Below are 13987 nucleotides of genomic sequence, written 5' to 3'. Positions count from 1 at the left end.
CTGGGTTTTGATCACTTTTTAACTTGAAATAATCTTCATGCCAAAGTGGCCCATCTTGGAGTGGTCTGCCTTTGGCATCTGTAAATAACAGATTGTTCTATTCTGAGAAACGCCAGAGGAAGAGGTTTGGAATTTTCTGATTATCTGTATTATAAAGAGAAAATACACCCCATGACTATTGGATTCTATATGAATATACATTGTAGGGGAGCAAAATTTTGCTACCTCCAAATATGTTTCTTTGGTATGTGGATTATTTTAGGCCGATTATTTTTAAGAAGCAGAAGACTCAAGAAGTTTTTCTTTTTGCCTCCCTCCTAACTGCATAAGAGAATTTAGATAGAGGACCTGCTCTAGGAGGGGAGCTATCACCATAGAGAACTACTGTATAATACGAACTAGGTGTGACAGACAGGGAGGAACTTAGCAAGGTCTAGTTGCTAAAATCCCTTTCTATGCTCCATTGTTTCTATCTGGCCCAGCAAACATTTGTTTACCAAACGTTTACTCATGTTCATCTTCTTGTAATTGTCTTCCTTCCGTTTGCAGTCCCAGACCTCAACCCCTTTGTTAGCTATCCATGGCACATAAGCCTGAACTGCCTGGGGGGCCTCATATTCTTCTATAGTTTTCTCCTGTTAATCTGTCTCATGTCAATTTAATTCTTAGACCAGCCAAAAAACCTTGAGGGGTAGGGCAAAGTTTTTCCTCCCTAACAACAGCTTGAGAATCTTTTTCTTATTTAAATGAACACCGGGGCCAAGAGTACATAGATTGAAAAAGAACACTGCAAAGAAATGTTGACACTTGTGTAGGCTGCTTTGGGCTGTCATCCAAGACTCCCCCCCCCGCCCCCCCCCCTTGGTAGTTTCCTCTTCTGATGGGAATAGTTCAGTGGAGAAGTTTGAGAAACATTGAGTCATTTGATTGCATGATGGGAAAATTCTTCATTGCTTTAAAATGTACCCCAAGGCTGATGAAACTGGAAATCCACTATAATTCCATTCTTTTCCTTTAGAATATTATGCAGGCCTTGTTACTTGTCCAGGACAAGCCATAATTTCTCTGAGACTCAGTTTCCTTATCTGTAAAATGAGGAAAGTAACATCTACTCCACAGAGTTGGGATTAAATGAAGCAGTGTATGCAGAAGAATTTTTAAATACCAAGTAGTGCTCTCTCTGTGTTAGTCATTATCACAAACTGGCCACAGGAAGGGGTAACAGTTGTTCACATCAGTGAACACTTTTGCAAGACATCTTAGGTCTCCCTAGAGCAGATTGTGCTGCTGATGGGAACTCTTGTAGATACAAAGTTTCTAAGTTACTTAGTGTTCAGGAAATCGCCTCAAAATCACTTGCCCCTAGCAGGAAGATGGTAATTCATATTGACACCATAAAGTAAGTTTTAAGCTTCTTGGGCTTGATTTTGTTCACAGGTGTGAGTTACTAAAGGTTTGGATGCAAGGCTTTTTCAATAGAATAACATACGATTAAAATTTTTATGTTAAGTATTCACCAATTTAAGCATTGGTAACCTTACATCACTTGTTTCATGACATGCAGTTTTCCAAGCAATGCTACAAAGCATATGAAACAACTGAAAAGCAGAGGATCTTCGATTTCTCTATAGAGAATAAAAAAGATGAAACTTTCAGATGAAACTTTTAGATGAAACTACTTAATTGAAGAAAATATGTTGGTAATTCCGTAATCAACAAGTAATTTGTTTACTTTGAAACTTTATTTTAGCTTTTAATCTGACCGACCAGCAAATTGACTATTTAGAAACTATTCACCATTATAAAGGAGAAAATAACGTTTCTCGTTTTATATTCCCTGATTTAGACGCGTTTCGTCTCTTGGACCTAATTGGCCATTGAGGGGAGGGAGGCCCGTTCCAAGGTGAAAAGGTTAAAGAAAGGGGGAAGGCTCAAGGCTCTACACTGCAAGTCGGTGGTGATCAGCACAGGGCTTCGGCGTAGTTCCGAAGTTGGGTAAAGGTAAATTCAGTGTTTGGTTCTTTCAACTGCATATTGTTTTGTTGAGTCCCAGTCATACTGTAATGAACTAACGCGCTTAGCAGAGGGTGAGGCGCAAAATGTTAGCTGTGGTATTGGAGTTACAGTAACTCAACTAGAAATGTAGACTGAAACCTAGTTCATGGGAAGGCACGCTTTTATTTCGAAGGAAACTGAATCCCAAGCTTGCTAAAACACTTTCAAAACTGCTCTTACAAAAGTGACATCAATTTAAAGGAAAGGCCTAAAAAAAAAAAAATCTGGGACCGATAAAATTACAGAAAAGTACGGAAAGATGAAGTAATAAGGGAAAGAGATTAGCATTATAATCTACCCGAGTAAAAAAAAGGATTGAAATCTAGCCAATGAGATCACAAGTCTGGAAGTTCTTAACCATTCTGGTCCAATCAAGAGGAGGCTACGTCTATAAATACGACTGCCTAGTACTTTTTGAATAAAGCCAGTAAGGCATCATGGCCCGTACAAAGCAGACCGCCCGCAAGTCGACCGGCGGCAAGGCCCCGCGGAAGCAGCTGGCCACCAAGGCGGCCCGCAAGAGCGCACCCGCCACGGGCGGCGTGAAGAAGCCGCACCGCTACCGGCCGGGCACCGTGGCCCTGCGGGAGATCCGGCGCTACCAGAAGTCCACCGAGCTGCTGATCCGCAAGCTGCCGTTCCAGCGGCTGGTGCGCGAGATCGCGCAGGACTTCAAGACGGACCTGCGCTTCCAGAGCTCGGCCGTGATGGCGCTGCAGGAGGCGAGCGAGGCCTACCTGGTGGGGCTGTTCGAGGACACGAACCTGTGCGCCATCCACGCCAAGCGCGTCACCATCATGCCCAAGGACATCCAGCTGGCTCGCCGTATCCGCGGGGAGCGGGCTTAAGGCCTGTGCTTTTAAGTGGACCACCTAACGGCTCTTTTCAGAGCCACCCATGTTTTCACGAGGAGTAGCTGTGTCGCCTATCTCACCTGGCGTGGGTGTACTGTTGTGCACTGGTGCTCTGGGTAGAGGGATGAGGGGAAACTCGCACATGGTGGGTAGGAAGATCACAATGTCTGAACTTTGGTCGGCTGACAGGCACTAGAGGGAACAGCTGAAGCTGGGCTTAGATCGCTTTTGCCTAAGCTTTTACATATGTTGAGTTACAGTCTACAGCGTCAGCCTTACTAGTTTGAGGAAAAACTTGCAAGGGGGTGGACTCTGCTCTACTAGTCGTTTGTAACGTTAACACGCTACTCGTACAAAGCGTTAGCACGAATCTGGATATAGAAACGAAGCGGGAAGGAGGTCGTGTGGGTTTGTGGTAACTGCCGGGTTGGGGATTTGGGTTTTCAACTAGATTTTACGGTTAAGACTAAGCTGGACGTAAGTCCTGGTTTGCAAATGGAAGCCTTTTTCCTGGTTTATGTGTCTTAAGAGTTGTATGGATCTAATATCTAATACCCTATTGCATAAGACAGGCAGCGCAAACACGAATAGGAATTTGAGGGAAATTCCTGATGGGTTGGGTTTTTTTGTTTTTTTTGTTTTTTTTTGAGATGTTTGTTACTGCTCCGAAACCCAAAGGCAAAACAAACTTCCACAAAGTGTATGAAGTAAACTGATGCAAAAATAGAAATGGGCACTTCGGATCTTTTCCGTAATGCAAGTACAACTGACAAGTAATAACCATCCCCAAACACCCCAAACAGGTGAACTATACTTTTACGTAACTTATTGGTTGGTCTGAAACGGAACATTTCAATTGGCTAAGAAGACGTTTGCTCTGATAGCCATTAAGGAAGCGCTAGCAGAAGCTATTATTTGCATAGACTCCACCCCTGTATGACGACCTTGTTGGAAATTAACCAATAAAAATGCAGTCCTATGCGAGCCTTCATTTGCATACGGGCTCTATAAGTAGCGCATAACGAAGCCGCTTGAATGTAGTCCGGATCGTTTCGGCTGTGTGGCGTTTCTTCTAGCAAAAATGCCTGATCCAGCGAAGTCCGCTCCCGCTCCCAAGAAGGGCTCTAAAAAAGCTGTTACGAAAGTGCAGAAGAAGGACGGCAAGAAGCGCAAGCGTAGCCGTAAGGAGAGCTATTCCGTGTATGTGTATAAGGTGTTGAAACAGGTTCACCCGGACACCGGCATTTCGTCCAAGGCCATGGGCATCATGAACTCGTTCGTCAACGACATCTTCGAGCGCATCGCCGGTGAAGCCTCTCGCCTGGCGCATTACAACAAGCGCTCGACCATCACGTCCCGGGAGATCCAGACGGCCGTGCGTCTGCTGCTGCCCGGCGAGCTGGCCAAGCACGCCGTGTCCGAGGGCACCAAGGCTGTCACCAAATACACCAGCTCGAAGTAAGGGCGTGCAAAGGGCGCAATAGAACAGCTACTTTTACCCCAACGGCTCTTTTCAGAGCCACTTAACTTGTCACAGGAAGCGGCTGTCCACACTTGTTAAACGCTTGGGTGGCTTTTAGGTTGGGTGGGTTGTGGTCTCAAATATTTGGGCATGGGGTTAGGTTACGACTGATCAAGCTTGCCCTGGTTAAGACCTGGAATCTCCTATAGTGCGGTGGTGTCCCCCTAGTGGCACGACTCTTCCTGGTAACAAAACTCGTCCTCAAAATGGTCTCTGCCTACTTCTAGAGGAACTGAGGTACAGGTAACAGTAAGCAAAGTTGATGCAGTTCTGGGTTTTTTGATTTCTGGCGGTGGGGTGCTGTTCTACTTTATTAACGCTGTATGTCAACACGAAACTTAGGCCAGCTGACGTTTGCTTTCCTTAGTATACAGATAGCTCTCTGTTCCCACTGTTTCTTAATGTTCCAATCTGTAACACGCTTCTAGGCGTTTGTCACAAATGGTTTCCAATAAAGTCTGCTTTAGTCTGTTGCCCTTTGTAGTTCTGATCTAGCAATCCTCCCCTCGTTTCCTTCTAGCCCCATACCTCAATCAGGTACAGATTTTTGCCCCCATCCTGTGGGATATGGGATATTTTGTAATACCTACAGACAAATCCTCTCTTGGGAGGAATGCTAACGCATTTAGTGGGTAAGGGCCAGGGATGCCGGGAAACCTAACCTAATGTACAGGACTCTGCCTACAGCCAAGACTTCGCCTGGCCTGTCACCTCAGTCCTCCTGTGGTATTTGGTAGACCAAGCGCCCAGACTTCCCTTCCATCAGGATTTAATTCTCATTTGGGTCAAACCTTCCCTCAGCCCCACCACCTAGCGCATGTTCTTGCTCTTGGTGAAAGCTGAGAAGAACACAGATTTGCTGTGGTTGCTTACACTCCTCCACAGGAAAACGATCTTCTCCAGGGCAAGGACCTTGTCTTCTGTAACAATTTCCTAGCTATAAAAGCCACTTTGCTGCTTGCTAAGCCCTCCCAGGTGCCTCTCCTTGAATTTCCTGATAGGTTGGAGGTGGGAACTTGGGGAAGTGGTTTTTGGTGTTCTCAGGTGCATTTATTTAAAAAAAAAAAAAATGCATGATGTGCAAATGGCCACAGTTAGCATATAAAATGGCTTTCTAAAGATCCCTTAGTTCAAAACTTGCATAACCTGGCCAATCTGGCCAGGCTGGTGAATGTTTGCCCAGTAAAACCTGCCCTAAGTTAAAGGGAAAAATCTTAGTTTCAGATTCATTTGTCAAGATTTGAAAGTAGGCCATTATTGATAAACTTTAAGGAATTGACAAGTTTGCACTTAAAATGAATTTTATAATGTAAGAGTTCAAATTTACATCCAATTAAAGTTACATAAAATGGGCTATATAGGATTTCTTTCTTTCACTGGGAAATGAAGATTTTCTGAGTCATTTTCCCTGGCGAGAGGAATGACTCACTGAGAATTATAATTTCCCAGTGAAAGAAAGGAAATCATTATGCAGCACATTTTATGGTAGGAAAAGTTAAATGAAAAGGCCAGGGTGGTGTGCCTTCTACTCAAACCATCAGAGACCCTATCTGGTCTCCTCCCCTAGGATCCTGAAGTCCCAGAGGACTAGTGACCATGTTTTTCATGGTCTTTTGAAGTTGTTAAAGCATTATCAGTTGGCTCACCTGATCAGAAGCTATCATGAGTCACTCAGGACTAAAGGATTAAGCCCCAACTCCTTATCCTGAAACTAAAGGCTTTCTGCCATCTGGCCCAAACTTCCCTTCTTCAGCTGTTCATTTTCCTCAGCTTTCTAGCATAGCCCAAATGCTGTACGCACTGTCCTATAGTGCCTCTTAAGGTCCTCTTTGTGCTTTTGTTATGTGGTCCTTCTAAACTGTGGTACTCCGTTGCCCTCTCGACTACTCAAAGCCTGTCAACCTGGCAGTTCTTTAAACTTTTTAATTTTTAAAAATATTTTTGAGAGAGTGTGTGTGTGATTCCCCGCTCATACACAGGGAGACACAGAATCGGAAGCAGGTTCCAGGCTCTGAGCTGTCAGCACAGAACCCGACGTGGGGCTTGAACCCACGGAACGCAAGATCATGGCCTGAGCTGAAGTCAGACGCTTAACTAACTGAACCACCCAGGTTTTCCACAGTTCTTTAAAATCTTCCTCAAATCTCACTCCTTGAAGCTTTTCCATCCCATTATAGCTCACAGGAAGTCTTTCTCCTTTCAGTGCTTAAGGCTTTATTCCTTGCACAATGAATTTGCAATTAACTGTAACTTTGTGAACTGTGGAGCCCTGTTCCTTACTTTCTTTTTTGTTGTTTTTACATTTTCTTGTGTTTGTCTTCTATTAGAAGACAGGGTCTACTTTCTTTAAAAAATCCTTCTTGGGATCTCTGACAAAAGCTGTTCCAGTGCCCATTATAAAATAGCATCTTGATGAACATTTGTTGACTGATTGCTCAGACCACAGAACACCAGAAAATGGACCTGAAGGTGGTAAGTTCATGTACTCCAATAAGGTTTTTTCTTCTACTTTTTCCTAATGTTTCTTGCTCCTATAACCTGAAACACTTTTATAATAATTACTGACCCAGTTAAAACAACAATTGGAGATTAAAAACTCCTAAGAGGGGCAGATCGAGTACTGCGCTTGATAGCTCCCCTTCATCCAATGTATCTATGTAGCCAAAAGGACAGGATTAGACTGGAGCTTTTTCAGCCTAGTTTAGATGTTGTGTTTCCAGTCTTGTAAACAAGGGTGAGGAGGGAGATGCATTCCAGAAGATGAAAAACGTTTGTGGTCTTAAGATAAGGAGCTTTGGGGTGCCTGGGTGGCTCAGTTGGTTGAGCGTCCTACTTCGGCTCAGGTCATGATCTCGCAGTTTGTGGGTTTGAGCCCCACATCAGGCTCTGTGCTGACCGCTTGCTCAGAGCCTGGAGCCTGCTTCGGATTCTGCGTCTCCTTCTCTCTGCCCCTCCCCCGCTCATGTGTTGTCTCACTCTGTTTCTCAAAAATGAATAAATGTAAAAAAAAAATTTTTTTTTTTTAAAGATAAGGAGCTTTACATATCAGATCCAGTGAGCATTGCAAATGTAGAAATAGTCTCGGTCTGGGTCGAGTCAAATGTCATTAAGCTTGGCTCGTCATGGGGCATCTGGATGGCTCAGGTTCAGTGTCTGACTTCAGCTCAGGTCATGATCTCACGGTTCATGAGTTCGAGCCCGCGTCAGGCTCTGTGCTGACAGCTCAGAGCCTGGAGCCTGCTTCAGATTCTGTGTCTCCCTCTTTCTCTGCCCCAACTCCATTCTGTCTCTCTCTCTCAAAAATAAATGTTAAAAAAAAAAAAAAAAAAAAAAGATTGGTTAGTCATCATTTTAAGGATTGGTGAATGGATTGTGGTATCTATATAAACTTAAAAGATGACAATTTAACCTTGCCATCATTTTTAGACAAATACCTCATTTTAAAACGATGCATTTCCTAAAAGTGATCTAAGAGTCAACATATTTAAATTTGGATGACTATAATTTAAGCACAGGGCAACAGATGGGAATTCAGATCTATTTGGGGGGCATAAAGTGGGAGTTATCAAAGGATGTCAATCTTTTTTTTTTTTTTTAACCTTTACACCCCACGTGGGGCTCAAACTCACGAGATCAAGAGTCTCATGCTCTTCTGAGCCAGCCAGACATCTCCAAAGAATGTCAATCTTTAGCAAGGAAGGAACAAGACTGGGGAATTACTAGATATTATTGAAGATTGTTTCCACATTTCGTAACTATTGTTGAGACACTATATGATTTGGCAAAAATAGAAAACTTGGTAAAATATCCTAGAGCCAGTACTGTCAACATCAACAAACTTCTGAAAAGTAAAAGCAGGGTCGTGTTTTCTTTTCGTGTGTGATCAAATCTCCATATCGAACATATCAGCAAAGCAGTGAGATGGGTAACAAGATGTAAATACATCTGCTAGAGGGAATTACACTAGTATACAGATAATTATATATTGCTTCTCGGCCTTTTGGATAAGATCAAGTGTAGTATCTCTTCTTATCAGTATACAGATAATTATACTTCAAGGCAAAATGTGTTTTTCCCAAAAGAGGGGGAAGAAGGAAATGTTCTCAATTAAGGAGAATGACAGGTTGCATCTGGCTGGAGGGCTCAGGAAAGCTCCATGAGGATCATTTCCATCACCTGTGTAGGTGATGGGGCTCTATAGGTGCCCTCCTTCCCAAGTACATGAGGTTCAGCTGGAATATTGTTTGCAACCAATATATTAAGTATCCTCTGGGATTTTTTTTTAAGTTTCAGCTTTATTCAATTTTCACTGCAACCTCTTTCAATTAATCGTCTGATTTTGGTAGATGAAATTCTCCATCATTCTATATTCTGTGACTAGAGGTCATTAATTGTGCACCTCTCATCCAGGTTGTAACATTTTCCTTTCACCTTTAATGTATCTCTTAAAATTTTTTTTTTATTTTCACAGACTATTTTATGTCCTTATATTGAAAAGTTCTGGCTTCTCCTCCTGCTTACAAAACCTTTCAAGTCACATTGTTCTTGGCTCCTAACCCTTCAAACCTGCTGAAGCTTTGTTCACCACAGTGTGGCTTGAGAGAAATTTGACTTTCTTGTTCCCTGTGAGATTAATTTTCTCTTTCTGGGGGTGATGATAATAGGGTGAGTGAATAACAAACCTTTTCTCAATCACCCATGATTTATCAGAAAATATCGTTAACTCAAAATGTGTCAAGTCTCCAACCACACCTTGACACTTGTGTCACTGCCCCATGCCCTAAGCCACCGCCACCTCCCCAGGTGCCCAGGGTGGTTGCAACGGCCTTCTGCCTAGTCTCCTTGCTTTTGCCATCTACCCTCTCTGTTTTCCACAAAACAGCCGGTGTAAACTTCTTGAAACGTGAGTCAGATCCTGTGACTCCCACGCTCTCCTCCCCATCTGAACACCACCCCCTACCACCCTCCCCACCACCCCCTGCACCAACCATGGCTTCGGAGTGAAGGTGGCATCCTTATGATGGCCCACCTACCATGTCTTCCTGCTCTCCCTTTTGTCTGCTCCACTGCACTCCTTCGTCTCTCTGTTCTTACTTGAATACACCCAGGCCGCCTATCTCCGGGCCCTTCACTTGCCATTTCCTCTTCTGGGAAGGCTGTCCCCCCCCAGATACTTAGGCGACTGGCTTCCTCATGTCTTTTGGGTTTCTTCTCAAAGGGTCCCTTAACGTCTTACCAGTGAGGACTTCCTTGACCAGCTTATGTAAGATAAACCCACCTCCTCCTCTGACTTCATAATACTCTTTATTCCCCTACCTTGCTTAATTTTCCTCCATGTATCATCTGAATAATGTGTTTGTTTATTACTGAATCAGAGTCTACTACTCATAAAAACTGTTCTTTGCTTTTTAAAATATTTATATTTTGGGAGAGCACAAGCAGGGGAGGGGGGTAAGAGAGAGGAGGACAGAGGATCTAAAACAGGCTCCGGGCTGACAGGCTGACAGCAGTAAGCCCGACGTGTGGCTCAAACTCACAGACTGCAAGGCCATGACCTGAGCCAAAGTCAGATGCTCAACCAACTGAGCCACCCAGGTGCTCCCTTCATAAAAACTATTCTTACCTGCTTACTGTAACTCCGTGCTTTCTGAGTGCATGGCTTCTCAGTTAAAGGTTAATTTACCAGCTTCTCTTGTATCTAGGTTTGTCCATAAGACAAAGTTCTGGGCCAATGAGGGGTGAACGGGCACTTCTGTTCTATATTATTTCAAGTTTGTGCCCTAAGAAGGAATAGGTATGTGCCGCCCTTACTTTTTTCCCTCTCCTCTGGCTTGGTTGCAAAGAGGACGGCAGGCACTGTGACAACCACCTTGGACCCTGAAACAGAAATCTTGTGATAAGGATGACTGAACTACACTACTAGCTCTGGACTATGACGTGAGAGATGAACTTGTATCTTCTTGAAGCCACTGTTTTTGTTTTTGTTTTTTAAAGATTTGTTACAGTAATTTAGGCTGTGCTCTGACCCATTGTCTGACTCTCCTCTTACCTTCCTAGAGTAAGTCCTACGAAGGCAGGTCTTTTTCTTTCTTTCCCTATCCCCATCACTTAGAACTGTGTCTGGAATATAGTGGGTGCTCAGTAAATATTTATGGGATGAGAGTAAATATTGATGAGAGAGAAGGGTTGAAAGGGATGGCAGAGCTCCCAGCCTTGGATGTAACAAAAAATGACTGAGTTTGAAATTTTTTCTCTCTGAATCGGGAACAGCACAACACAGAGTGAAGGTCTAGGGGAGGTTGTTAACAACCATGGTCCACAAAGCAGTTTAGAAGTTTCCCAGTGTAAATTGTTGGATATTTATACTAACCTATACTAGTTCAGAAGCAGTAAGAGGGTGGAAGAAAACTTCCATTTCCTCTACTCTCAATACTTCTGGCCCCCAAATGTGTGGGTTTTCCACACCAAGCAATTCTACCTGGATTTAGCACAGATACCACAGATTATGGGCTCAGTCCCATAAGGCTGCCCCCACTTCAGACACCAATCACAGTAGTGGGTTCCCAGGTTACTCACACTTCTGTCAGTTTTGGTTACAAATCAGGCATTCCCACCACCCCCTCATCACATTTGATAAGTTGTTGCAATGACTCTCAGAACTCGGGGAAACATATTTACCAGTTTATTGTAAGGGATCTAGGAAAGAATACAGATGATCAGCCAGATGAAGACAGGGCAAGATCTAGAAGGGTCCCGAGTGCTAGAGTATCTGTCCCTGTGGAGTTGTGGTGTCCACTCTCTTGAAATGTGGTTTCTGAACCCTACAGTTTAGGGATTTTTATGGAGGCTTTATCAAGTAGACACGATGGGATCATCAGCTCAATCTCCACACCTTCCTCCCCTGGAGGATGGGGGGTGGGGGAGGCTAAACGTTCCAAGCTTCTAATCAAAGTTTAGCCTTTCTGGTGACCAGCCTCCATCCTGAAGCTACCTAGGAGCCCACCAAAAACCATTTCATGAGACAAAAGACACTCCCCATTACCTAGGAAATTCCAAGAGATTTAGGAGCTCTGTGTCAAGAACCCGGGTCAAAGACCAAATACAAGAAAAGATGTTCTTGACACCCTTATTACCCAGAAAATTACAAGAGTTTTAGGAGCTCTGTATCAGGAATCCTGTCACAGTCCACTCTCTTGTCTCTAGCCATGGACCCCTTACAGCAAACTGATTATAATAAAGTCAAAGATACTAGCTGAAAAGGCAGCTTCCTGTAGTGATGAGCATTAGCAGTGAGTCCCAGTCCCCCCCTCCCCCCAAGAACTATATGACCTTGGGAAAGTTTCTTTCCTCCTCTGAACCTCAACTTCTTCCTCTGGGAAATGAGAAAAATAATGGAACCTACCTTCTAGGCTTGTCATGAAGACTGAATGAGATTATGTATTGTATGCACTTAGTAGGGGGGCTAGAACATGGTGAATATTTGATCAGTGTTTCCCTCAATGTGAGTATGGGTAGGAAGGCACTTCCTGCATAAGTACCATTGTACCCCCAAAGCACATTTCCCTTCCTAACAAGCACCGCTTTAAGAGATTCCTAGGGATTTGAGAGTCCCTTCCCTAAGGATCTTGCATTGGAGCAATAAGAACTTCTTTTTCTTTCTTTCCTTTTTTTTTTTTTTTCTTAAGTTTACTTCTTTATTTTGAGAGAGAGAGGGAGAGAATCCCAAGCAGTGAGATCATGACCTTAGCCAAAACCAAGAGTTGGATACTTAACCAACTGAGCCACCCAGGAGCCCCAAGAACTCCTTTTTCTAGGAGTTCTAAACCATTACCCAAGAAAGCAATTCAACAATTTACTTGTTGGGCCTTTGATTCTGTAGAACCTTCAAGTGTCTGCTGTGTCCTGATAGGAAAAAAAAAAAAAGCATGCATTAGAAAACAAAAGACCTTATTTATAGTGTCTGTTACTAGTGCTCTATAAAGACCTAAATTATCTAGCAAATATCTTTTTTTTTTTAATCAGATGATGTTTACAATACCTCCCATCAATGCTCTCAGGAAAAATGGAATACTTTCATTAAATACTCCCTTGCTATTTCTGAGTTGAAACCTCTGGATTTTGAGAATTTAACACAGGAGTAAGCCAAGTGAATAAAAATGATGTAGGGTACACTATTAGGTAGCACAGAGAAGGACACACCTTATAACAGAAAGGAGAATTGCAAATATTTGGGAAATTTTTTTAATGTTTTTATTTAGTTTTGAGGGGATGAGGGGCAGAGAGAGGGAGACACAGAATCTGAAGCAGGCTCCAGGCTCTGGGCTGTCAGCACAGAGACCAATGCGGGGCTTGAACTCCCGAACCACAAGATCATGACCTGAGCCAAAGCTGGGCGCTCAACCAACTGAGTCACCCAGGCGCCCCAGGAAAAGTTTAAGTTAGAAATTTTAAAATGAGCTTGTGGAACCAGGTTGATGACTTAGGAGTTGATCATTTCTGCTTGTTTAAAGTATTTCACATTTTTCCTCTCAGTATTTTCAAGATGAAACTCTTGTTTTTGCCACCTATTCAGGAACCAAAGTTTTCCCAAGAATATAAGGAAGACTTTCTTATTTTTATTTTAGATAAGAGAGAGCATGAGTGGGGAGGGGCAGAGGGAGAGAGAGAATCTTAAGCAGGCTCCATGCCCAGTGAGAAGCTGGCCACGGGGGTTCCTGGGATCCGATGACCCTGGGATCATGACCTGAACTGAAATCAAGAGTCAGACACTCAACCTACAGAGCTACCCAGGTGCCGTGGAAGACTGTCCTATTTAACTACAGTCCAAGAAATAGTGAACAAGGCAGATGATAGTTCTGAGATTTCAAGGTTTCTTTTCTTTGGCCAACAACACATTATGTAATAGGTGATTTATTTCAGATGATTGTACTAAAATGAGGTACAAGAATCTAGAGAGAATCTCACTATCAACCAATCCAAGGAACTTTGCTTAGATGGCCAAAGCCAGAAACAGAGAGCAGAAGAGAGAACTAATAGGGCTGAAGCAGTTCTCCAGTACTTGACTTTTGAGGACCAAACTTAGATGCTGGCCCACTGTCTCAAGGTAGTAAAGAGGTAGTGGCTTGGGATTGGTTGAGTATTTTGAGAGAGAGATGGAGAGAGTTGGAGATTATCTTGGGACTTGAACAGTCTCAGGCCTCCAGAAGAAGGAATCTTGTGGCAAAAAACGGAGAATGCAAATTAGTGAAATGAAGTAAAATAAGGAGCAAATTATCTCTGTTACTTCACATGATCAAGTGCAGTAATCATAAACTACCAGAAGGTGATTATGGGAGAAATCCATATCGCTCTTTTGACATCCAGGTTTTTAACATTCAGGAGAACAGAATATACCTAAAGACATCCGCTTCATTTTTGTTTTGTTGAAGGCAATGATGTTTGAGCATTGTGTGAGTCTTAGTTTCTAGCTGGTGGAATTCTAATTTTTTTAAGTGTTTGTTTATTTTTGAGACAGAGACAGAGCGTGAGCAGAGGAGGCACAGAGAGACAGAGAGGG

General features: G+C 43.2%; 2 protein-coding genes and 1 non-coding gene across 3 annotated transcripts in view; all 3 read left to right on the top strand.

Moving 5' to 3' along the window:
• LOC115519791 overlaps window positions 1-3889 on the top strand; it is a 25459-nt gene extending 21570 nt beyond the window's left edge. The window contains exon 4 of the mRNA XM_032594096.1: window positions 2488-3889. Coding sequence (XP_032449987.1) covers window positions 2488-2903 — 416 coding nt within the window. The 3' untranslated portion in view covers window positions 2904-3889. The remainder of the gene's footprint in view (window positions 1-2487) is intronic.
• On the top strand, window positions 2932-13987 carry LOC115522096 (histone H2B type 2-F). Its single transcript, XM_030327691.1, has 2 exons — window positions 2932-4367; window positions 13946-13987. Exons 1-2 carry the CDS (start codon window positions 3991-3993, stop codon window positions 13956-13958), a joined length of 390 nt encoding a protein of 129 aa, XP_030183551.1. The 5' UTR covers window positions 2932-3990; the 3' UTR covers window positions 13959-13987.
• On the top strand, window positions 8416-8609 carry LOC115522455. Its single transcript, XR_003971387.1, has one exon. It is a non-coding gene; the product is annotated as a U2 spliceosomal RNA (small nuclear RNA).

The sequence above is a fragment of the Lynx canadensis genome, chromosome C1, assembly GCF_007474595.2.
Source record: "Lynx canadensis isolate LIC74 chromosome C1, mLynCan4.pri.v2, whole genome shotgun sequence".
Lineage (NCBI taxonomy): Eukaryota > Metazoa > Chordata > Mammalia > Carnivora > Felidae > Lynx > Lynx canadensis.
This window is presented reverse-complemented; position numbering and strand designations above follow the sequence as displayed.

Excerpts from the sequence above, each read along its gene's own strand:
- LOC115522096 (XM_030327691.1), top strand. The coding sequence starts at position 3,991 with ATGCCTGATCCAGCGAAGTCCGCTCCCGCTCCCAAGAAGGGCTCTAAA.